Here is a 25397-nt window from a genome sequence, read left to right as displayed (position 1 = left end):
ATGTAATGTCCTTAAAACAAGTCAAAATGAGGCTCAGTAATGTGTGTGGGCTCCACGTGCCTGTATGACCTCCCTACAACGCCTGGGCATGCTCCTGATGAGGTGGCGGATGGTCTCCTGAGGGATCTCCTCCCAGACCTGGACTAAAGCATCCGCCAACTCCTGGACAGTCTGTGGTGCAACGTGGCGTTGGTGGATGGAGCGAGACATGATGTCCCAGATGTGCTCAATTGGATTCAGGTCTGGGGAACGGGCGGGCCAGTCCATAGCATCAATGCCTTCCTCTTGCAGGAACTGCTGACACACTCCAGCCACATGAGGTCTAGCATTGTCTTGCATTAGGAGGAACCCAGGGCCAACCGCACCAGCATATGGTCTCACAAGGGGTCTGAGGATCTCATCTCGGTACCTAATGGCAGTCAGGCTACCTCTGGCGAGCACATGGAGGGCTGTGCGGCCCCCCAAAGAAATGCCACCCCACACCATGACTGACCCACCGCCAAACCGGTCATGCTGGAGGATGTTGCAGGCAGCAGAACGTTCTCCATGGCGTCTCCAGACTCTGTCACGTCTGTCACATGTGCTCAGTGTGAACCTGCTTTCATCTGTGAAGAGCACAGGGCGCCAGTGGCGAATTTGCCAATCTTGGTGTTCTCTGGCAAATGCCAAACGTCCTCCACCTGTGGACGTTGGGCACTCATACCACCCTCATGGAGTCTGTTTCTGACCGTTTGAGGAGACACATGCACATTTGTGGCCTGCTGGAGGTCATTTTGCAGGGCTCTGGCAGTGCTCCTCCTGCTCCTCCTTGCACAAAGGTCGGAGGTAGCGGTCCTGCTGCTGGGTTGTTGCCCTCCTACGGCCTCCTCCACGTCTCCTGATGTACTGGCCTGTCTCCTGGTAGCGCCTCCATGCTCTGGACACTACGCTGACAGACACAGCAAACCTTCTTGCCACAGCTCGCATTGATGTGTCATCCTGGATGAGCTGCACTACCTGAGCCACTTGTGTGGGTTGTAGACTCCGTCTCATGCTACCACTAGAGTGAAAGCACCGCCAGCATTCAAAAGTGACCAAAACATCAGCCAGGAAGCATAGGAACTGAGAAGTGGTCTGTGGTCACCACCTGCAAAACCAGTCCTTTATTGGGGGTGTCTTGCTAATTGCCTATAATTTCCACCTGTTGTCTATTCCATTTGCACAACAGCATGTGAAATTTATTGTCAATCAGTGTTGCTTCCTAAGTGGACAGTTTGATTTCACAGAAGTGTGATTGACTTGGAGTTACATTGTGTTGTTTAAGTGTTCCCTTAATTTTTTTGAGCAGTGTATATTCACATCTTCACACTGGTGGTTGTCACTTTTTTTGGTGTCCTACCAGAAGAAGTCAGTCAGTTGCTATTTCAAGGGTAAAAGGAATTCCACTGTACCTGACATTCACAGACACTGTCAGAGATTTCTTGGTGCCGTCGCATTTCCCCAGCGTCTGTGTTGAGATGTTAAAAGCAGAGAAGTCAGGAGGAGGGGGAATATTGTAGTGCATGGCGATCTGAAAAGACAGAGACGATACCATTGAGATGCATGAAATCAACATACCCATGCAATTCCGTTGATGCTGACACTAGGGTTGAAACGTTTGTTTTTGTGCAACAGTGTTCCCTACTGAACACAACCAGATACTCAGTACTGCATGTACTGAGAGGCAGCAAAGGGCAAATGACTGGAGCCTGACCTGCACAAACACACAGCTCTTGCCCTGTGCCTTGATGTTGTAGTCCCCAGGGACCTCATTCAGCTGCTCCTCCTGATAGAGCAGCCTGTTGTTCTGATTCACAGTAAACTCCATCTTCAGGCCTCTGGCCGAGCTCACACTGACTGTACTGGCACCCTCTGGACTGAAGGTGGCGGCGCCGTACTTGGCCAGGGCCTGCAGTGCTACCACTGTGTCCTGGTGACAGGCGAAGAAGAGAGGTACCGTTGCAAAAACAAATCCAGATCGACTACAGCTTGGGTATGGATGGAGAGAATCAATACATATGAAGAATGTAAAATGAAGCACAACAATTCAAGGAAATCCATGTGTTGTGTTATGAAATGATTGTAAGGCTTTAATACAATGTCCAGTCTACATTTCATGTACAAATAAGTATTTGGTGTGATCAATGTTTAACCATGTACTAACAGTAGGAGAGATAGGTAGATTATGTGCTAGAGTGAATTATTGTCTACCAGACCAAGAAAACCAAATACTGTTTGAACCCAGGTGTGGTGAGTAAGTACCTGTGTGGAGGCAAAGCCTCCGTACGGGTTCTGCTGCTGGGCCAGCCAGCGGACGATGCCGGTGGAGTAGCCAAGCCCAAAGCCTGGCATGGAGGGGCCTGAGAGCAGTGCCAACAGCACGTAGGATGTCATCTCCACCTCCAGAGAGTCAGTCTTTGTCCCAGAAGCCTCTGCTCTCTCCCAGTGACGATTGCCACCTGTGGTCATTTTCATTGTCAGTGGCTGTTTCCCAGCAGTCAGACAGAAAGGTAGAGAGAGACAAAGAGACAACACATACCTGAGGTAGCAGCTATCTTGTCCAGGTGGGTGATGAGCTTGGCCCTCATGTCCTGGTTTTGGGCCAGGGTGAAGGTGTAGGACAGCAGGGCCGTGGTGTAGGTGTTCTCCAGCTGGTCAGACACTGCTGCCCTCAGACACGCCAGACTCTTCTCCACCATGGGGTCCTGACACACCCACATACAAGAGGGTTGTGTTTATTAGGCACTAAACAGAGGAACACTGATTAAAACTGATGGAATACCTGGACCGATAAGAAATGCTAATTTGCAGTTGCAAAATGTTTATGGGTTTTCCATTGCGTTCCCTAATGAATACAACCCAGACCTTTTATCAGGTTTTTAATATGGGTATGAGTACTGAATAATGTTAGCAATATAAATAAATGAACAAGCGTATACATATAAAAGTAGACTAATATATGGATGTTATTTAACAAATTCTAAGACATGGCGAGTGAGGCGTTCTGTGGGTGATATAGTCTTATTTTAGAATTGTGTGAAGTAGTTGGATGGCTAAGCAGAGATATCCACTAGGCCTGTTCATCTTTTGATAAAAGCACGAAATGTGGTCTTCTTGTTTATCAATATGATATAAGACTAGGCTATGGAAAGAGAGATGATAACTCACAGAAGTGTTGCCATCCAGCTCCAGCAGTGCAGCGGTGATGTAGGCAGTGAGCGACACCTGATCCCCGACCCCTCCCTACAACAACAAAGAATGATAGTAAACTTCATCCAACATCATACAGTACTCCCAGGTGCTACAGAGTTTCAAAGTCACACTGATATCAACCAAAAACCATTGCAGTGTTTATGGTGCACAAAGAGAAAGAACGGGGGGAAAACATTTTAAGTGTACTGTTCTGGAGATGCACAAAAGCTGTCGGGACTAGTCAGACAGAGGTCATTTTACGGAGGTGGTGTGTTCTCAGTACTGGCTAAAACATGCTTGGGATTCTTCTGCTCAGCGTGTGCTCCTTTGGGACACACGTGGAGTCCTAAGGTCAGTACATTATCCTCCGTGTCAGTGCAATATGAATTATGTAAAGTACACATATTTGATGTTAGACTATGTATTATTATCAAGTCTTTTGTTTGTTAGTTATCTAGGATTTTATGCCGACTCCAACATTGCACTGTAAATAGAATGGGACACTTTTGCACCAGAACCTCCTGCTGAATCTCTGCCCTTAACGTTACCTTTTCACATTTGGTGGCAGCAATAGGATACTCCTCCTCTTATTAGCAACGGAGCTCTGATTCCCCTTTACCTTCATGCCGTTATGGAAGAGTTTCCCCACTGACGCAATGCAGCCATCCTTCTGCTGGTGACTGGCCAACCAGGCCTTGGCCTGGGCAATGTGGGTGGGATCCACGAAGATGTAGGGCTTGGCCCCGCCAAAGGACTTCAGCACAAAGGAGGTGAGCCTGAGAGGACACAGAGCAGATGTCACTGGAGTTACTAGGACTAGATGTGGTGAGCCTTACCTAAACTATGGATCATATAATCTAGATAACAGTAGCCATACTGCATGTGCTGAAGCCAACTATATTTGCCACAACAGTTGGCTTCAGCATATTGTCATGACTTGCCTTCTTGGGCTGAGGATCAAAGATGCCGGCTAGGCAAAGGTTTGAACACCCCCTCTCCTGGGGACCAGTTTTATGACCATTTGTAAATTCCTTGCAGAAACTATTATCCGTGCCATGCAGTATTGGGAGAGGAAATGTCCCTGTGGAACAAAGGAAGTTTTCCTGCCAAGACTCCAACATCCAAAAGTGGATAATGAAACAATATTCCTACTTCAAAGAATGTGGGAAATGGTCAGTGGGGACTTAAAGAACAATCATGTCAAATTCGTTACTATGTTGTAATGTCATTAAAGACGGTGGAACAACATAACTATCTCTGGGGGTGTACACTTCCCAGTTATGAGGTTTGCATCTCATTGTTGTATAAAACTAAATTATTAAGTATAATAATACTTTTGTGAAGATAAATGTGATTTTAGCATTCTAGCTGAGATGATTGTTTTCCATATTGACTTGTTCTCAGTCAGTGGCCATGCCCAGATGAGCACAAACATGATGAAACGCCCCCTTTTCTACTCAAGTATAAAACCCCTTGTGACGAAATTCACCTCAGACCAAGCAGACTACGGTGTAAGCCGGATGTTGCAAATGGTTGAATTAACATTAACCATTTTAAGCAGTGTAGCTTCAGCTTCACGCTTCCTGGTCTAGGCCAAGAAGACATGAAGCATGAGCTAAACGTTACAAAATGGTGAAACTCTGAACCTCTACACGAGGTGAAGACAATGCACTAGACCTTATCATTACCAGTCTGCAGCTGGCATGTATAGTCGTCCAGAGAACCTTTACTAAAAGATACGAGTTGGGAAGGACAATCCCTCTCAGACAACCGTTGGTACATCTGAAGTATCTATTCGAACAGATCAACTCTACAAACTACAGGGTACGCTGAAGTATCCAGTCTAACGACCACTACGACCAGAAACTACCAAGGACAATGGGATCTCTGGTGGGCAAACCAGAGTCCTACATCATCAACTCAACTATCGAGGACAGCTACACGTAAATACATGTTGTGTTTCTAATCCGAATGAGCGGTGAGCTGTGATTAGGGTTCTAAGCATTTGCATTTCCGTGAGCTTAGTTTCCAAAGTAACAACGATAGTTTGAATCTCTGTCTCTCCCTTCCAAGTGTTCATGCTATTGTTAATCCAGTCCACTAGGGACCCGTTTTCATTGTATTACCGTATTTTCCGCACTATAAGGCGCACTTAAAAGCCTTTAATTTTCTCAAAAAACGACAGTGCGCCTTATAATCCGGAGCGCCTTATATATGGATCAATTGGTTAATCCATACTGGTTGTACACGGCGCTCAAGGCACTCTGTCAAAATGTTTCAGTATGAAAAACCAATAAAAACAATTTTATAATAATGAAATGTTTCAGTACGACTGGTAAACTACAGAGCCGCACCGCTTGCAGCATTACGGCTACCGTAGTCAGTAAACACCGGTACTGTGCTTACTCACAGTCCCACACCACTTGTGTGTGTATAAAGACCCCAAAATTGTTGTCAGAACGCTTAATAAAGTTTGACTATCTGACTGTTTTGTTGACATTCCCTTTAGCACAGCTCCATCTAATGGATGCATAACGCAACCCCAGTCAAACGTTTGACTGCAGTATCTTCTATTCTATGCGCCTTATAATCCGGTGCGCCCTATATATGAAAACAGTTCTAAAATAGGCCATTCATTGAAGGTGCGCCTTATAATCCGGTGCGCCTTATAGTGCGCAAAATACGGTACTTTAGTAATCAATAACCTATGTGTGTTTGTATTGTGTTATTATTTAGTTAGTAAATAATTAAGCCAATTTGTGTATTGCTGATTCAGCAATAAGGTTAGGGTTCTTGCAGGTTCAAAGATTATGCAACGTTCAGAATGAGACTGATAAGAGGTAATTATTTAATAAGTGACTGTTATCGATATAATATATATCTTCTAAGAGTTTAATTCGGGAGATGGTAACTCGTTAAACAACTTATTCCGTGGTGCCCCAAATTCCTAATGAGTTAATTGTTACATGATTAATTTAATCAAGTGAAAATTAAACAGTTAGTTGATTCGTTAAATAACAGTCACCCTATTAATGAAAGTCACGTCACCATACTAATATGGATTCGAGACGATCACATTCCTACCTTGATTACATACTGCACCCTTAATCGAATGTCATTTTCAAGAGTGACTTAAAAAACAAAAAATCTCAATTGTGGAATAATCTAAGAGAAGGTATTATGACTGTGTGGACTTCAATTAAACTGACCAGGTGTTTCCAGACTCATCGCTCTGCCCAAAGGCACTGTAGGAGCCATCGTCATGCTTGTAGTTGAGCTCTCTCTGGTAACCTGCAACACAAATGGCCAAATGAACAAACACTCTCCTTCTAGGGACTTCTATTGTATGTGCAAGGTGCAGTTAACAGGTTCAGTGCCAAATATAGACAACAGGTTGTTGCTAGTCAGAGGTGAGATGCACACAGAAATTATCAGACAGAATAAACTGTCAGACAGTGTTCATCTTCGCAGACTCCTGTTCAATCACAGCTCATAAAAAAAAAAGTACAACGCTTACTGCAAATGATCTTGTCATATCCCAGTGCATGCTATGTGTTCCATTAAGCATTAGTCTCCGCAATGCATAGCAGTCTTATTTCACCAGGGTTGTGTCCAGTAGAGAAATTTAAACAAATTGCATTGAGTAAAATGGAGAGTGTAGGCTGTAACTGAAAATAAATGCTTGTTATAGATTTCCGTTGCAACACGTTTTAAAACAGTTTGGCCATGTTGTGCCTTACTGAACCGGACCCAGCTCACTCACCACTCTCTAGGAAGCCTGTGGCCCTGGTCTGGATCTCCATGGTGAGCTGCCTGGTGCTCTGCAGGTAGTTGAGGATGTAGATGTTGGGAGCAAACAGCACCATGTTCTGCTCTCCACAGCCATAGGGCATCTGCAACAGGCTGTCCAGGTTCTTCATGGCCCGACCCATCAGGTCACCTGGTGAAAAAGAGACCAACCATTGAGACAATCAATCATTGGCATCTAGTCAATGGCAGTGGTTATTTGACCAGCAGATCCCGGTTTCAGATCCCATAACCTTAAGGCAATCATAGATCTGCAGGTTGAATATACACTTCCCTCGTCATGAATAGAGGGATGAACAATCCTTGCCTACACTTCATCTGCACCAAAATGGAAAACATATCCTGAGGTTATAAAACTCAGCAAAACAGATGGAGTATTCTCACCCAGTACTGAAAGGGAGGCCTTGGCAGAGCCCTCCACAAACACCTCAGGCAGCTTCAGAGAGATGTCCTTCTCCACTGGGCCCTCTGGTGACAGGAGACAGATAAACGAGACTGAGTTACTTGAGAACCGTTATAACCACTTAAAACATATCTGTCATCTAAACAAAAACAAATGCACTTTATCATCAGGCTAATTATGACTAAGTAAAATGACTGATATAGGTCAGGAGATTACCTGCAGGGCAGAGCAGAGCGTTGTGGCTGACCGTCTCCTGGGTTCCCTCGGCCTGATAGAGGGAAAGTGACATTGAGAAAAAAGACTGACCACTGGCTTTCAGGAAAAACAGCACCAAAATAAAACAGTCTAATGAGGACAACTAAAGTTAAGTCTAGCATTGAATTCATATGGTAACCATTTAAAGGTGAAATGTTTTAGACCTGAAAAGTAGACTAATGTTAAGATAAATCCATGTCCCAGGCCATCTGTTGTGGCAGTCCAGCTATACGTCTCAATTCAAAATGAATGGAAAAGCTATGCACATTCCCAAATGTAATCGTTATTCAAACTTTATTCAAAAAATATTTATTATGCTTGAGCTGGTGTCTAACTGCATTTGGGCTTAGAACACCAAACCATGTTGTCTCCTCTCATCAAAATACCAAACAATATCAGGGGATATAAATTCTACTGTATTTACCCTTGCCCTAGTGTTACTGAAAACCCTGATCTCATTGCATCAATGTGGAAGAAAGAACAGTGGACTTGCTATACAGGACAGACACTCACCTCCACCAGCAGTGTTTGCACAATGGTGTCAATGTGTCCTTTCTCTGGCACTGTGGCCACCTCGTTGCCGCAGAGCTCCTCAGTCTTCAACGCCTCAGCGCTCACTTTCACACTCACCTCCCCTATAGTTCAGGCCAGGGAGACATAAACATGCAAGTCTAGACCAGTCACCCATTAACCTGCCCCTCCCTCAGCTTGCTCCCTCTTACCCTCCCTTCCTATAGCCTCTCCTCTCAGTCACTCATGTACCCTGGCTCAACTGTTCCCTCCCTCCCTCCTCGTTCCTTCCCATGTTTCCTCCCTCCCTTTCTCCGATAACCACGGATACCCCCGAGGGAGATCTTTCTGAGCATCTCATCAGATATCCCTCTTGACTTGTTAGTACAAGCGATTGTCAACATTTCTTTACAGGGCTAGGATATATACAAGGAATTTATTTGAGCCATGTGTATCAGAAATATTTATTTGCTTAAATTTCAGCTGTGTGAAGTCAACAACCCTGTCTTAAGGCACTACAGGAGAATCACTGCTTTCAATTTACTCCCTACTCTCCTTTGGCCCTAACTCTTTGCATATATGAAAGGTGTGGATGGGTATAAGCAGTGTAATGGTGGAGCTTCTACCATATTTCTTACACCTTACAAATCTGCAAACATCAAAGGGTAGGGGGCTAGGGCCAAGGTGTTGGGAGTAAATGTGGAGTCTATTGCAAGAGCCTTGTGATAGATTGACAGAGTACTGTATGGCTCACCCAGAGCAGTTGGGGTGAGGATCCACTTGAAGGTCCTGCTCTCCTCAGCACACAGACACAGGGTGTACTGGCAGCCTTCACATGGCCTGGCTGTGAACTGGTCCGACTCAGCTAGAGTCACCTTCACCTAGGAGAAACACATGGGGTCAATCTCAAGTCTTTCCTAGATCCATGCGTCCGCTCTTCTCTCGTCCTTAAAACATCAGAGCGTCTACAGATTGTCTACAGGGACTATCCAAATGAAGTGGGACTAGAGAGGTAAAGAAAGAGACAATACTGGGAGGGCTTACCATGATACACTTGGAGAGGTAGTTGAACACTGTGGCCTTGAGTGTGAACACCTCCCCCCGGATGACAGAGTAGGGCAGTGTCAGGCTCACAAAGAAGGGTTGGAAGGCAGTGAGGCCAGTGTTGGGAGCCAGGCCAAAACCCACTGGGGAAGTACAGAACGCCCCTGCAGCCCACTTAGTGATGGTGTCTGGAACAGTCTTCTCAACATTCACTTTTCCTGTATCTCTGGTGGTGTTGAAAAGGGTGCAATAAAAACACCAAATATATATTAACATTGGAACACATGATTTATGGTCAGTTCAATAGAGGACTAGGTGATTTTTTAAATGATTGTTTTAAACCGTTCTTTCCCCCTTAAAAATCAACCGCTAGAACAAAAACATGCCTGTAGTTTCAGTATTGCCATATTAGTAGGCATTTTCAGCCCAGCACCCCATGAAAAGGGATGTGTTGGACTACAAATACGGTGTATGTTACAATGCTTACCCCACAGGAACCAGGTCCCAGATCCAGGTCTCAGGGAAGTATGTGCGGACAGTCTCCTTAGTCCCGTCAGCGGCTCCAGGGGCTGGTGCCATATGCCCATTTGGCATCATGTTCATGGGACGAACTGTAAATAGAAACCAATCCTTCATTAGGTTGAGACTAGAAAGGTTTACACATTAGCATATCAAATACGTTTATTGGTCACGTACACAGAAGGGATGTAGCGCAGTTGGTTGAGCATGGCGTTTGCAACGCCAGGGTTGTGGGTTCGATTCCCACGGGGGGCCAGTAAAAAAAAATATATATATAAAAAATAATCATGTATGCACTCACTAACTGTAAGTCGCTCTGGATAAGAGCGTCTGCTAAATTACTAAAATGTAAATGTAAAATTTGCGGGTGTTATGGCAGGTGCAGCAAAATGTTTGTGTTACTAGCGCCAACAATAGACGCACAATAAAAAAAAAGAACTAACAATCCAAGTAGATATTAGAGTGAGAATATAAAATATGTGGTGTGTATAGACCGAATACAATTTTGAAAAGAAAATGGTATGTACAGTAGTAGCTATATTAGGATGAGCTACAGTGGGGAGAACAAGTATTTGATACACTGCCGATTTTGCAGGTTTTCCTACTTACAAAGCATGTAGAGGTCTGTAATTTTTATCATAGGTACACTTCAACTGTGAGAGACGGAATCTAAAACAAAAATCCAGAAAATCACATTGTATGATTTTTAAGTAATCAATTTGCATTTTATTGCATGACATAAGTATTTGATCACCTACCAACCAGTAAGAATTCCGGCTCTCACAGAGCTGTTAGTTTTTCTTTAAGAAGCCCTCCTGTTCTCCACTTATTACCTGTATTAACTGCACCTGTTTGAACTCGTTACCTGTATAAAAGACACCTGTCCACACACTCAAACAGACTCCAAGCTCTCCACAATGGCCAAGACCAGAGAGCTGTGTAAGGACATCAGGGATAAAATTGTAGACCTGCACAAGGCTGGGATGGGCTACAGGACAATAGGCAAGCAGCAATTGGTGAGAAGGCAACAACTGTTGGCGCAATTATTAGAAAATGGAAGAAGTTCAAGATGACGGTCAATCACCCTCGGTCTGGGGCTCCATGCAAGATCTCACCTCGTGGGGCATCAATGATCATGAGGAAGGTCAGCCCAGAACTACACGGCAGGACCTGGTCAATGACCTGAAGAAAGCTGGGACCACAGTCTCAAAGAAAACCATTAGTAACACACTACGCCGTCATGGATTAAAATCCTGCAGCGCACGCAAGGTTCCCCTGCTCAAGCCAGCGCATGTCCAGGCCCATCTGAAGTTTGCCAATGACCATCTGGATGATCCAGAGGAGGAATGGGAGAAGGTCGTGTGGTCTGATGAGACAAATAGAGCTTTTTGGTCTAAACTCCACTCGCCGTGTTTGAAGGAAGAAGAAGGATGAGTACAACCCCAAGAACACCATCCCAACCGTGAAGCATGGAGGTGGAAACATCATTCTTTGGGGATGCTTTTCTGCAAAGGGGACAGGACGACTGCACCGTATTGAGGGGAGGATGGATGGGGCCATGTATCGCGAGATCTTGGCCAACAACCTCCTTCCCTCAGTAAGAGTATTGAAGATGGGTCGTGGCTGGGTCTTCCAGCATGACAACGACCCGAAACACACAGCCAGGGCAACTAAGGAGTGGCTCCGTAAGAAGCATCTCAAGGTCCTGGAGTGGCCTAGCCACTCTCCAGACCTGAACCCAATAGAACATCTTTGGAGGGAGCTGAAAGTCCGTATTGCCCAGCGACAGCCCCGAAACCTGAAGGATCTGGAGAAGGTCTGTATGGAGGAGTGGGCCAAAATCCCTGCTGCAGTGTGTGCAAACCTGGTCAAGACCTACAGGAAACGTATGATCTCTGTAATTGCAAACAAAGGTTTCTGTACCAAATATTAAGTTATGCTTTTCTGATGTATCAAATACTTATGTCATGCAATAAAATGCAAATTAATTACTTAAAAATCATACAATGTGATTTTCTGGATTTTTGTTTTAGATTCCGTCTCTCACAGTTGAAGTGTACCTATGATAAAAATGACAGACCTCGACATGCTTTGTAAGTAGGAAAACCTGCAAAATCGGCACTGTATCAAATACTTGTTCTCCCCACTGTATGTCGAGAATACAGTATTATCATACACAGTGAGTAAACAGTATATAAACAGAATGAGGTGACCAGCGTTCAATGACTCTATACATGGGGCTCCATATAATACCTACCCGCTCCGATCATACCATTTTGTTTCATTGCAAAGAGTGCGTTACAGTCGTAAGGTTCTCTCACGTCAGAGTTGGTCAGGATCTTGATTCCAACTTCCTAAAATGAAAGTACAGAAAATCAAACAGTGTCAGGGAGTAAAGGCCATATCATACCTGTAATTTCAGTTTTGCTCAATTATGTGGGTATTAGTTGAATAAATTAAAACCCAAACATTTTTGTAGATACTAATATATATATATATATAATATATAAAAGTCTTTTTACTTACTTCTGAAAAATCACTTCATAGACTACATTCGATTTTAATTCATTTTAGACAGTCTCTTACATACTATTTATACATTTTCTATAGTCCAAACAGACAAGAATAACAGCAAACGTATTTGTGCCTCTTACTTTAAAGATGCTGTAGGCGTCGCTTTTGTCGTTGTTGGGGCCAAACCAGAATGAGCGTTTTTCCCAATCAGGTACGGGTGATGCTACAAACTCCTCGGCCGGTTCAGGTACGAGTGAAAGGAGCATCATCTCCTCTTCAATGATTGGAGGATATTGAAGGCATGGGTAGGGGTCTTCTACTCTGTATGAATATCCAGACAACTTCTGAATAGGCAGCTGACTGAAGACCTGCAGAGAGAGAAGTAATATACCTCTAGTAATACTGACTTTATAATCCACAGCATCTTGACACGGTCAGAAAGTGGTCAGAGGTTACAGGGTCAGTACAAGGTCAGTGCATATGATAACACCAGTGTTAAATACATATAGCAAATACTTGATCTGCTCTCGATTTAGCTTGAGAGAACCAATGGAATAGTCCCAAAAGTAAAAAAACTTTTAAGTATCAGACAGTGGTTAATAAATGGTCAGAGGAAGCTGAAAGTGAGCCGAATCCCATCTTGAAATACATGGGTGCACAAAAACAATGCCAAAAGAGGATGTGTGTGATCATGGTTAGGCTTCAGCTTAGTGTGGTGAGTAAGTGAATGTGAGAGGCTGTGTCCTGTCCCAAATGGCACCCTATTCCGTATATAGTGCATTACTTTTGACCAGAACCCTTTGAGGCCCTGGTCAATAGGGTGCCATTTGGGACGCAAGCCATGGAGAACGTACAGAGTCTAGGCTGAGCTCCTGTTCAGGCTGTAGCAGCAGCACACTCTGGTCAATGGCCCTGAGAGAACACAGAGACCCTGGGTGGGCCTGGAGGCTCAGAGAGGTCTTCTCCCCTGGCAACTCCTGGAGGGACGAGAACGTCAGGGACACCTGGAGAGGCGAAAAGAGGGAGACACCACAGCTATGTTTAAATATACCTATACTAGCATACCACTTAGAATACATGTCCAACACATTGCTTCATTTCAGAAAGTTTAAATATATATTTTTTTTTTTAAACCGTATTTTCTGCACTATAAGGCGCACCGGAGTATAAGCCGCAGCAGCTAAATTGAATGATGTGTACATATAAGCCGCACTGGACTATAAGCCGCAGGTGTTTTAATGTTTAATTACCATATGTAAGGGTTCGTGCACAGAGGGGATTGTCGGGAAAGAGACAAACTGTCTCGCTCTCGTAATGTCTGTCTGTCTTGCTCTCGTTCTGTCTCTCGTACCACTCTCGGTTCCACTTTTACTTTTGCGCGCTACCTGTCTCACTCTTTTCCGGCCTCCAGCTTTTCCTGCTGGAGCCCGCCGCTTAAAGATGGGGGGCGCGGACCGGTCATAGAGCCCATAGAGTTAAAGTTGGTGGACTGTAACCTGTAAAATCCATAGATTTAGGAGGTCTTCTAGTGGCCGTTAGCTGTAAGAATCTATAGATTAGCCGCACCGTTATATAAGCCGCAGGGTCGAAAAATGGGAAAAAAGGCGCGGCTTATAGTCCGAAAATTACGGTAACTAGGCAAGTCAGTTAAGAACAAATTCTTATTTACAATGACGGCCTACACCAGCCAAACCCGGACGACGCTGGGCCAATTGTGCACCGCCCTATGGGACTCCCAATCACGGCCGGTTGTGATACAGCCTGGAATCGAACCAGGGGGTCTGTAGTGACGCCTCAAGCACTGAGATGCAGTGCCTTAGACCACTGCGCCACTCGGGAGCCCATACTGTCACAGACGTTGAAGGACGGGTCAGACCAAGGCGCAGCGTGAAATGCATACATGTTTATTTTATAAAATAAACACACGAACAAAAACAACGTAACGTGAAGTCCTCAGCCTAAACACCATACAAGCCTATACACGGAACAAGATCCCACAACAACTGATTTTCAACAGGCTACTTAAGTATGATCCCCAATCAGAGACAACGAGCGACAGCTGCCTCTGATTGGGAATCACACCCGGCCGAACATAGAAACACACAACCTAGAATGAGAACATAGAAATAACATAGAACTCCACACCCTGACTCAACATACTAGAGTCCCATAGGTCAGGGCGTGACACATACTCGGGAGCTATACTAGCATACCACTTAGAATACATGTCCAACACATTGGTTCATTTCAAGTACAGTAGCATACTGGTGTGAATATTGGAACAGAGCCCACAACATAATAATGCTTGTACTGTGTAGAGCAGGGGTCTAACAGGTCGATCGCGAGCTACCAGTAGCTCGCCAAACAATTCTGAAAGTACATGCAATTTTCATGTGTTCGACCGCAAACTGTCAAACAAATCTCACAAGTATCAGACACCGCAAGCTCTCAGCTACTATCTAAATCAACGCAACATTGACATCCCAGCCCTGGTTAGCCACTATTGGCTTAAAAAGCCAAACCTAACACAATGTCTGCCAATTAACTTCCATTAATATTATCCCATCTGTCTGTGGTGCGCGCGTTTGTCTATCACTCCGTGTGTAGCCAGTTGATGTGATAACGGTCTTGTGGGTTGGCAGAAATATTTCCCCCCAAAACTTTCTCAATTAAATGTTAACTGCAAAGTAGGCTTACCTGGCAGAAGTATATCATTGTGGGGCTTGCGCAGCAAAAGCTTAGATATTCGATATTCTCTGCTACTCAAATCTGGCATTTGAACACAAAATAATATTCTGGTAAAAAGTTAGCTGTTTAAGTAACCGCATCAACAACATTTTCTGTAACTTATTTGCAAACTGCTGCCGTTTTGACCACTACCCCAACAAGTTAGACAAAAGGTTAGAGCATATGGAATCTTTGACTACTTCTCTGTGATTCATATATGTTCGCAGAACCATAATATTCACTACGGAGCTTACGGTACAGCTGTTTTAGTAACTGCATTACAACATTTTCCTCCAACTTTTTCCAATCTACTGCCATTTTGACCACAAACCCAACAAGTTAGACAAAAATATTCCTGGAAATCCTTAAACGGATTAGAACTAGTGTCTACCAATCCCTAGATAGAGCTGTTTTAGTAACCCATCAACTGCTCTCTTTCTAGCTGCATTAAATCATGTCAGAAGCTAGCAGATTCATGATTTACCAACATCTGCAAATTGCAATAAAACTACATAACGTTTTGAGTTTACTTTCCTTGCTTTGTCTAACACTATCAGGAATCTAGCAAAGACGTTGTGTGGGTCAGAGTGCAGTATTTAGTTCATATTAATGCACAAACTTACTGTATGCTAGCATGTTTCTCTTGCTTTAGCCAAAAAGGCAGCAGTGTTGCCATGCAACGCTAGTTTGCCTGTCTCTAAAGAGAAGGGTGGGCTGTACCCCTCTGACTGGAAAGAGCAGATTAGGAATAGCTTCTACCAATAAAAAATTACAGCTGTTTGTCAGTGACGAAAAGTGGCATGCTGAGGTCTACTAACAGCTCTATGTGTCATCATGGAGGAGCCCAAACTGAGCCGTTGCTATGGGTACTCACAGACAAAGGGCAAAAAGAAATGAAGGTGAAGAGAGGGACCACAATTACTGACCACAACCACACAAATACTGACCACAACCACACAACTTCTGACCGCAACAACAAAACTGCTTACCATATCTAGTGACCACAACCACACAACTACTGACCACACAACTAAACTGCTGACAACTCAACTTCTGACCTCAACCACACTACTACTGACCACAACAACTGACCAGATCTAGTGACCACAACTGCTTACCACATCTAGTGACCACAAACACAACTACTGACAACAACCACACATCTGACAACAACCTCTGACCACAACCACACAACTGCTTACCACATCTAGTGACCACAACACAAATTCTGACCTCTCATCTTCTGACCACATCCACACTACTGCTGACCACATCTAGTGACCAAAAACATAACTGCTGACCACAACCATACAACTTCTGACCACATCCAGTGACCACAACCACTGACAACAACCATACAACCTCTGACCACAACTGCTTACCACAACACTGGCCTCTCATCTGACCACAACCACACAACTACTGACCACATCTAGATAGAAAACAGATTTGTGATGATCCAGGTGCAGGTGAAGGATTTCATATCATAGTCTGATGCGAAGTCATTTTGGAAATCGACCGTAGTGCATGTTGCCCCGATAGATCACATTTTGACATTTCATGTAGCTGGCGAAAGACGCCTAGTTGCCTACCTGGTTTTTCAGGCAGAGGTGAATGGGGAAGTCTCGGCTGTCTGCTACTGCCTCCCCATCAGGCAACACGGTGTACACCACCACCTGGGCAAAAGGGGTCAGCTCAGGCATCCGCTGCAGCGAGAGCGTCAGCTCCCCTTGATTAACTGAAATGAGAGACAGACAAAGGGATGGACATTAGCTCACCGTAAGCCACCGAGCATCCAATACAGACAGTGTTCTGTGACTAGTCTATGAAATTGAAATATACTGTGCGCTGTGAAGTAAGAGCTTGTATTGAAGATGTAATCTGGATGATTTAATCCAGTCGTGACAGATTTATCCCATGCCAGTTTAATGCCATTAGGCCTTTCGAGGAGATATGTTCTCTAATCAAGTGGGGTTCTAAGAAGTCCTAAATATAAATGTCAGGAAGCAGTCGGGAGAATCCAAGACCAATTTATTTACCTTTTCCTTCTTTAACGGTCACAGGAAGACGGCCATGCTGCTGAATGCTGCCTCTAGATATAACCTGGGACATAAGAGACAGCCAGGTTGCAGCATCAACATTAATAACCAGTGAACGAACCAGGGAGATTGGAACATTGGCCAAAACCTGGAGATCTGCTGGCAAATATCTTGAAGTTAATGCATTACTAAAGTGATATCTTACTGTGTATAACCCATGATGAAATATTCAACTGGAAGTCAAGTACTGTATGGTTTTCCAAAGCCATTCTTAAAATATTTCCAGACAAAACACAAAATGACAATCAAATACCGAAGTATGTAAAATAAATAAATAAATAAATATCCCCAAACTTTCTGGTGGACTCGACAAAAAAATAATGTTAGGTTGTATTTTGAGTGGAACATCCCTTTAACCTTACCAGATAGAAAAAGTCCAGGGTCGTCTGTCCCTTTATCAGCTCCTCCCCTTGGATGATGTAGCGAGCAAGAACAATCCCGTCCTTCTCACAGGAGAACTTCCCTTCGCCCTGCATTATCTTCACAAAGCTCTTGCTCTTGGAATAGAATTTCCATGCGAAATGGTAAGCGGATGAATATTCTGGTCTACGCACACCCTGCTCGTACAGATAATCCTCCTCAACCTTTTGATAACGAGCCTGGTTCAAGAAATACAAAAAAATATATGAAAAATAAGAAATTGTAGTGACCTTGGAGAATACAAAATGATAAATTAATGATCTCTGTCAGAACAAACAATTGAATATTTACAGTAAATAATTTATAATTAAATATTTAATAGAGTAAAACATGAGTGAGTGAGTGAGTACTGACCGACAGAGACATATAATCAGAACTCCACGAAGAGGTGTCTAGAGAGAAAGAAGCAATGCCATTGCTGTCTGTGGTGAGAGTCCAGTTCTCAGATGTGCCACTGTTGTGTAGGAAGAGATACACAGGCTCATTGGGAACGGGAGTAGAGTCTGGACCGGTCACTTTGATCTGAAAACACAGGACAGGATGACTGCAGACATCCAATAAACTATACTAATAATGTACACTCCCATCGCATAAAAGACATCAAAAGCATGGTTTAGATGCTCCAAATGATATGTTAACATTTATCACAACTTCTTTCACAAAGATTTTTCTGAGCAATGAGTTTCCCTGCAGTGTTATTAAAAAGGCATTTGTTAATATATTTTGTCCTCACCTTCCCCTCGTATGCAATTCCTGGTTTATATGCTTGGGGCACGTCCTCAAAACGAACAGTTATGATGACATTGGTGAAGCTTGCCTTGCCACTACCTTTAAGGATGACTCCTGGAGAGAACACAGGCAAGGGTCAGAGGTCAACAGTTGAGCATGTAAACACCTCTACGTTTAAGATAAAGTTCTCTCCTACCCGTTCCGTATTCCTCCATCTCAGTCTCCACTTCGAAGTCCCCAAAAGAGTCATGTAGACCGAACTGGGTCAAGTCGATCATTTGGGTTGCACAACCAGTTTTGTCGGTCTAGGGTGAATGAGTACAGTTGTAGGTCAGCTTAGCTCGGCTACAAAAACAGGCTTCCATAAACCTCAACATTTTGTCCACAGTGAGTGTTCTTCGTCAAAGAATTTGGCGTAACAATAGAAAATACTTACTTTCATAAGATACAACTCGCAGATATTACTAGAATCATATAACCAACGATATTGAATGGCATTTCTGCAAACTTTCGCCGTAACAGACCCCACCACTGGTTTTCCATAAGTGTATCTGGAAACAGTCACCAGAAGAATGACAATTCAAGAAAAGCAATTAAGCGTTGCAAAAATTGAAATACTTTGAACATGAGCAAGTATCAAACATGGGACAGTATCTATCAAGTATGGTCTATGCAACACACAAATTAAGTCTTAATATTCTGTCAATAAAATTCCCCAGTTTACATTATCATCTTACTGTCTATTATGCTTTATCATCTTATTCACTTACTTTCCACAAACTCTCAGTGTTGCTTCTTTGTCCAGAATAGTTATTGTTTGGGGAAGATGGACTTTCACCTCATATTTGGGCAAAACTGGAAAAATACATATCAATATTATTTCTTCATTGTCTGTTGGACTACACCCAAAAACAAATCACAGACCACAATGTAATCACCATGTAAAAACAACGTAACCACCATGTAATCACCATGTAATAACAATGTAACCACAATGTAACCTGAAAGTAATCATCAGAGAGAAGATTTCATCACCATATTCTTTGATGTCAAAGTTTTGGGAGGTTTGTTCTCCCTTCTCATTCCATGCAGTGATGATGTAACTTCCTTGCATTGCCTCTGCGGACATGGGGTGGGACAGGTCCAGAATTCCACTCACTGTTGACTGGTTCAACCACTGAGCAATGCGGTTGGAGTTGGGGTCCTGTATACAGATTCATAATAGGTTGAAGGAAGCTATTTTTGTTTTAGAGACAGGCATTGTATCAATTCATGCATCAGTACATTGGCAGGACATTTTTTTGAAGGGAGATCATGTCATTATTATTGCTCATGTTATATACAGCTTTGGTTTTTAATTGCAATGGATTTGAATGAGTCTCACCTGAAGCTCCACTGTTTGATACTAGAAATTAGAAACAAAACATTCAGCATTAACATTTGGCCCCAAAAAACATTACAACTTTATTTTTATTACGTCCCAAAATAGTTTTTACAGTAGGCCTACAGGGAACTACTGTGGTGCCAGAAAAGGGCTTTAAAACATTAATTTCATGACTTTCCAAAACAGTTTCTACAGTGCAGGCATCTTTATCTACAAAGTTACAGTACAGAGCAGGCCTGGCGCTCCTGTTGATTCAGATGCTCTGATCAAAGAGCCAGGCAAAATGACCTCTGACCACGTTTGCTGAGCCACCTACACACACGGTCTGTCTCACCCACACTGCCCCATTGAATCATCAAACTGGGACTGCAAGAGGATGAAATCATTGCTCCATCACTTCCCTTCTTTACTCAACTACAGTAAACCTCTCCCAAACTACACACCACCTCCCTAGAATGTTACAATGCTGACTAACACGGGGCTGTCCTGTTCAACCCCACTTAAAAATGCTTTGAAAGAGTAACTTAATTTTTATTGAACAACACTGAGTGTAACTTACCATCTGATTGAATGACAAGAAACTGGCATCCAGCGAGACGATTCGGAACTTGACTGGAAAAGCGGTAGAAACATCTGTCTATATACAGTGTACAGTATATCCATCATCCATTTCAGTAATGACCTTTCCTCAAGCTTATGGCCTCACAAATATACTGTAAAGTCTGCATGAACATAATTATTAGACGAAAAGGGAAAGTTTAGTACATTTACAAGTAATAACTCAAGAAGGGTCAGTTTCAGTGTTCATCAAAGATGTTATCTAACTACCTGTCTGTCCAGGTTTGTAGACTGGTTTGTCTGTCTGGAAAATGGTGAGGAATCTTTTGGGCTTGATAAGGATCTTGGTGTTTTTGCTCATCTCCTCCTTCCTCCCCTTGATGCTAACATAGACAGTTGCCACACTGTCAGCCTTCACTGGGGGAACCTACAACATGAAGAACAGAAGAATGGAAGCTTGTTAGAACTTCTACAATCCTCTAGCTCCTAACCAAAGCTTGGCTCTCCTGACTGAGTAGCTTGAACAGAGGGCTTTTTGTTAAATGGTAGATAACCTCAGCATAGCGAAGTATGATTAAAATAACTGCTATTGCCCTTCATAGGTTGGATCATTTTGCATACAGCACCCAGCCTGGAATCCAAGTTGAATTCCACAAAATATGACTCTGCTCTGTCGCAGCCGGCCGTGACCGGGAGACTCATGGGCGGCGCACAATTGGCCCAGCGTCGTCCAGGGTAGGGGAGGGAATGGCCGGCAGGGATGTAGCTCAGTTGATAGAGCATGGCGTTTGCAACGCCAGGGTTGTGGGTTCGATTCCCACGGGGGGCCAGTATAAAAAAATAAAAATTAAAAAAATTTATTCACTAACTGTAAGTCGCTCTGGATAAGAGCGTCTGCTAAATGACTAAAATGTAAATGTAAATGTAATGACTGAGTTACAACCAAACTAGTCAGAATAAATGACTGCAGTGAATGTGTGTTGTTGAATGAATGCGCATAGCTAGCTTGAGTCTAGTAAGAACAACTTTTGTTTAGATGATGGAGAATGACCAGTACAGAAGAGTCAAACATTGCAGGAGTTTCTATAGTATTATAGAAGATCATGATCTATAATAGATCACATCGTTGTGGAAATATGCAGTTACAAATGTCACACAGAGCTGGCATGATTCTTTACATGTCAGAGAGGCATGTTGGTTCTACATAATATATTTATATCAGAGCGTTCCACAACGTTGTAGCCTGCTGAACACAGCACAGTTGCAGTTGACCTGGAAGGAGGTGCAGTGATAGAAGTCCTGTGTTACGGCTTCCTTCAGTAGAATGGTGCTGCTGCCATCCTCCATCTCCATTGACACATTCAACAACATAGGCTCTGTGGCTTGTTGGACCTGAGCACAAAGTTTCTCTGTGGTCCCTCCTACCACCTCCGAGCTGACTGTCACCAGGTAAATCCTAAAAGGGGAAAGAGTCAGCATGAATGCAGCTGTGGTAATAATACTTAAGTGGCAGTGTACTCATCAAACTGCCCCTTTGTTCCTTTCTAGCCTACTGATGTTTTAAAGTTGGGGACAAAGTTACCTTAATCATCTCTGGCTATGTGCCCCACTCAGAGGCCAACCAATGAGAAATGGAGGGCACAATTGATTCTGTTTTGGAGAGTGTTTGAGTGGATACCAATGAGTTGTTTTGATGGACTGTCAGCCAAGGCTTTCGACTCTGTCAACCACCGCATTCTTATTGGCAGACTAAATAGCCTTGGTTTCTCAAATGACTGCCTCGCCTGGTTCACCAACTACTTCTCAGATAGAGTTCAGTGTGTCAAATCGGAGGGCCTGTTGTCTGGACCTATGGCAGTCTCTATGGGGGTGCCACAGGGTTCAATTCTTGGGCCAACTCTTTTCTCCGTGTATATCAATGATGTCGCTCTTGCTGCTGGTGACTCTCAGATCCACCTCTACGCAGACGACACCATTTTGTATACATCTGACCCTTCATTGGACACTGTTAACAAACCTCCAAACGAGCTTCAATGCCATACAACACTCCTTCAGTAGCCTCCAACTGCTCTTAAACACTAGTAAAACTAAATGCATGCTCTTCAATCGAACGATGCTGGCACCCGCCCACCCGACTAGAATCACCACTCTCGACGGGTCTGACCTAGAGTATGTGGACAACTACAATACCTAGGTGTCTGGTTAGACTGTAAACTCTCCTTCCAGACTCACATTAAGAATCTCCAATCCAAAGTTAAATCTAGAATCGGCTTCCTATTTCGCAACAAAGCCTCCTTCACTCATGCTGCCAAACATGCCCTCGTAAAACTGACTATCCTACCGATCCTTGACTTCGGCGATGTCATTTACAAAATAGCCTCCAACACTCTACTCAGCAAATTGGATGTAGTCTATCACAGTGCCATCCGTTTTGTCTCCAAAGCCCCATACACTACCCACCACTGTGACCTGTACGCTCTTGTTGGCTGGTCCTCACTACATGTTTGTTGTCAAACCCACTGGCTCCAGGCCATCTATAAATCACTGCTAAGCAAATCCCCGCCTTATCTTAGCTCATTGGTCACCATAGCAGCACCCACCCGTAGTCTGCGCTCCAGCAGGTTTATCTCACTGGTCATTCCCAAAGCCAACACCTCCTTTGGCCGCCATTCCTTCCAGTTCTCTGCTGCCAATGACTGGAACGAATTGCAAAAATCTCTGAAGCTGGAGACTCTTATCTCCCTCACTAACTTTAAGCATCAGTTGTCAGAGCACCTTACCGATCACTGCACCTGTACACAGCCCATCTGAAATTAGCCCACCCAACTACCTCATCCCTATATTGTTATTTATTTTGCTCTTTTGCACCCCAGTATCTCTATTTGCACATAATCTCTTGCACATCTAGCATTCCAGTGTTAATACTAATTGTAATTATTTTGCACTATAGCCTATTTATTGCCTTACCTCCATAACATGCTACATTTGCACACACTGTATATATATTTTCTGTTGTATTTTTTGACTTTATGTTTTTTTACCCCATATGTAACTCTGTGTTGTTGTTTTTATCGCACTGCTTTGCTTTATCTTGGCCAGGTCGCAGTTGTAAATGAGAACTTGTTCTCAACTGGCTTACCTGGTTAAATAAAGGTGAAATAAATAAAATAAAATGTCTTGGGGATGATTAAACAGAGGGACATTGAAGGAAAACATATCAATAGGGGGCAGTGTCTGTCAACATCTCTCAGATGCACATACAGTGCACTCGCAAAGTATTCAGACCCCTTGACCTTTTCCACATTTTGTTACGTTACAGCCTTATTCTAAAATTGATTCAATATATTTTTTTCCATCAATCTAATTTAATTTACCACAGGTGGACTCCAATCAAGTTGTAGAAACATCTCAAGGATGATCAATGGAAACAGGATGCACCTGAGCTCAATATCGAGTCATTGAGTGGCCCAGCCAGAGCCCGGACTTGAACCCGATCAAACATCTCTGGAGAGACCTGAAAATAGCTGTGCAGCGACGCTCCCCATCCAACCTGACAGAGCTTGAGAGGATCTGCAGAGAAGAATGGAACTCCCCAAATACAGGTGTGCCAAGCTTGTAGCATCATACCCAAGAAGACTTGCAGCTGTAATCGCTGCCAAAGGTGCTTCAACAAAGTACTGAGTAAAGGGTCTAAATACTTATGTAAATGTGATAACCGTTTTACATTTTTTATAAAGTAGCAAAAATGTCTAGAAAAAACTGTTTTGCTTTGTCATTATGGGGTATTGTGTGTAGATTGAGTAATTTTTTTGTACAAAACAAAAATCAATTTCAGAATAAGGCTGTAATGTAACAACATTTTGAAAAAGTCAAGGGGTCTGAATACTTTCCGAATGTACTGTATAAGAGCTATCACAAGTTGGATTTTCAACCCAAAAATCTATAATAATATTTGCCAGCATGTCTCATAACATATGAAAAGCCTCACATGCACAAAGAGAAAGAGAGGTACTGTATGTGTAACAGTGATGTCCTGTGGCCTTATCACTATATTTGTTTGTATTATTATTCACAATTGGAGACAATTGCAAGCAGATATTCAGTTATACAATTATATGTAATATGTTTATAACTAAAATAATGATATTGCTCAGGTGGGCTATTCTACCCCTGCACGTGCATAGCGTGCAGAATACTGAGTGGAATTAATTCCTCAATTTGAAGTCTGTTGCATGCAGCCAGGCATGTAAATACAAATAGCTGATTGTGTGTTTAATCTACTGCATTCTACATCAAATGTTTTGTAGCGTACTTACGATTTGAAGGTGCTCGATGTCGCGGTTTGTAAAATCACTGATGTGATCAATACATGGAAAAGTGTGATCAATACAAGGAAAAGTAAGTTGAGAGCCATCGCCATAGCTTCGGTACACATCCGGTCTTCCTCCGCACTTCGAAATTCTCCCTTCACTTCCCTCTTCCAGATGTGATGGTCAGGAAAGTTGCACAAACTGTGCTATATATACCCAAATGCACCCTCCTGTGTCACTCCCTTCTAAATTGTTTCCGTTTCCTCTCAATTCCGCTGAAGTTCTCAAATAGTCACAGCCACCAACCAACGGGATTGTCAGAATGATGACGAAAACACCTCAGGCTATTTACTTTACTATTTATATTTTTGACAACTTGTACTTTTACTTCACTACATTCATAAAGAAAATTATGTATTTTTTACTCCATATATTTTCCCTGACACCCAAAAGTACTCGTTACATTTTGAATGCTTAGCATGACAGGAAAATTGTCTAATTCACACACTTATCCCTGGTCATCCCTACTGCCTCTGATCTGGCGGACTCACTAAACACATGCTTCGTTTGTAAATGATGTCTTGAGTGTTGGAGCATGGCCCTGGCTATCCGTAAATTTAAAAAAACAAGAAAATTATGCTGTCTGGTTTGCTTTATTTAAGGAATTTGAAATTATTTATACTTGTACTTTTACTTTTGATACTTAAGTATATTTAAAACCAAACACTTTTAGACTTTTACTCAAGTAGTATTTTACTGGGTGACTTTCACTTTTACTTGAGTAATTTTCTATTAAGGTATCTTTACTTTTACTCAAGTATGACAACTGGGTACATTTTCCACCACAGGTTATTTGGTTCTGGGTGCCGAGATTAGCCTCATGTTAATGTGAACAGTTGTTATGCCAT

The 25397-nt window shown here is 43.1% G+C and overlaps 1 protein-coding gene across 2 annotated transcripts in view; it reads right to left on the bottom strand.

The window, feature by feature from the left end:
* The window catches only part of LOC121567643 (alpha-2-macroglobulin-like), a 34196-nt gene extending 9574 nt beyond the window's left edge, over positions 1-24622 (bottom strand). The window contains exons 1-31 of one of the 2 annotated variants that reach the window (XM_041877820.2): positions 24496-24622; positions 21452-21635; positions 20450-20606; positions 20181-20233; positions 19622-19642; positions 19273-19441; positions 19008-19092; positions 18674-18788; positions 18434-18542; positions 18242-18351; positions 17863-18030; positions 17451-17687; positions 17029-17092; positions 16582-16727; positions 13117-13266; positions 12403-12630; positions 12006-12102; positions 9717-9840; positions 9230-9455; positions 8940-9066; positions 8189-8310; positions 7637-7688; positions 7402-7485; positions 6974-7150; positions 6420-6501; positions 3830-3986; positions 3187-3261; positions 2558-2723; positions 2281-2477; positions 1733-1948; positions 1431-1549 (exon numbers count right to left, since the gene is read on the bottom strand). In XM_041877820.2, the coding sequence (XP_041733754.1) occupies positions 1431-1549; positions 1733-1948; positions 2281-2477; positions 2558-2723; positions 3187-3261; positions 3830-3986; positions 6420-6501; positions 6974-7150; positions 7402-7485; positions 7637-7688; positions 8189-8310; positions 8940-9066; positions 9230-9455; positions 9717-9840; positions 12006-12102; positions 12403-12630; positions 13117-13266; positions 16582-16727; positions 17029-17092; positions 17451-17687; positions 17863-18030; positions 18242-18351; positions 18434-18542; positions 18674-18788; positions 19008-19092; positions 19273-19441; positions 19622-19642; positions 20181-20233; positions 20450-20606; positions 21452-21635; positions 24496-24614 (4136 nt within the window). In that variant the 5' untranslated portion in view covers positions 24615-24622. The remainder of the gene's footprint in view (positions 1-1430; positions 1550-1732; positions 1949-2280; positions 2478-2557; positions 2724-3186; positions 3262-3829; positions 3987-6419; positions 6502-6973; positions 7151-7401; positions 7486-7636; positions 7689-8188; positions 8311-8939; positions 9067-9229; positions 9456-9716; positions 9841-12005; positions 12103-12402; positions 12631-13116; positions 13267-16581; positions 16728-17028; positions 17093-17450; positions 17688-17862; positions 18031-18241; positions 18352-18433; positions 18543-18673; positions 18789-19007; positions 19093-19272; positions 19442-19621; positions 19643-20180; positions 20234-20449; positions 20607-21451; positions 21636-24495) is intronic. The other variant, XM_041877821.2, reaches the window with a different exon arrangement.
* Between the last annotated feature and the right edge of the window lie 775 nt (positions 24623-25397).

The sequence above is a fragment of the Coregonus clupeaformis genome, chromosome 6, assembly GCF_020615455.1.
Source record: "Coregonus clupeaformis isolate EN_2021a chromosome 6, ASM2061545v1, whole genome shotgun sequence".
Lineage (NCBI taxonomy): Eukaryota > Metazoa > Chordata > Actinopteri > Salmoniformes > Salmonidae > Coregonus > Coregonus clupeaformis.
The sequence above is the reverse complement of the archived record's forward strand: the minus strand, read 5'-3'. Positions and strand labels throughout refer to the sequence as shown.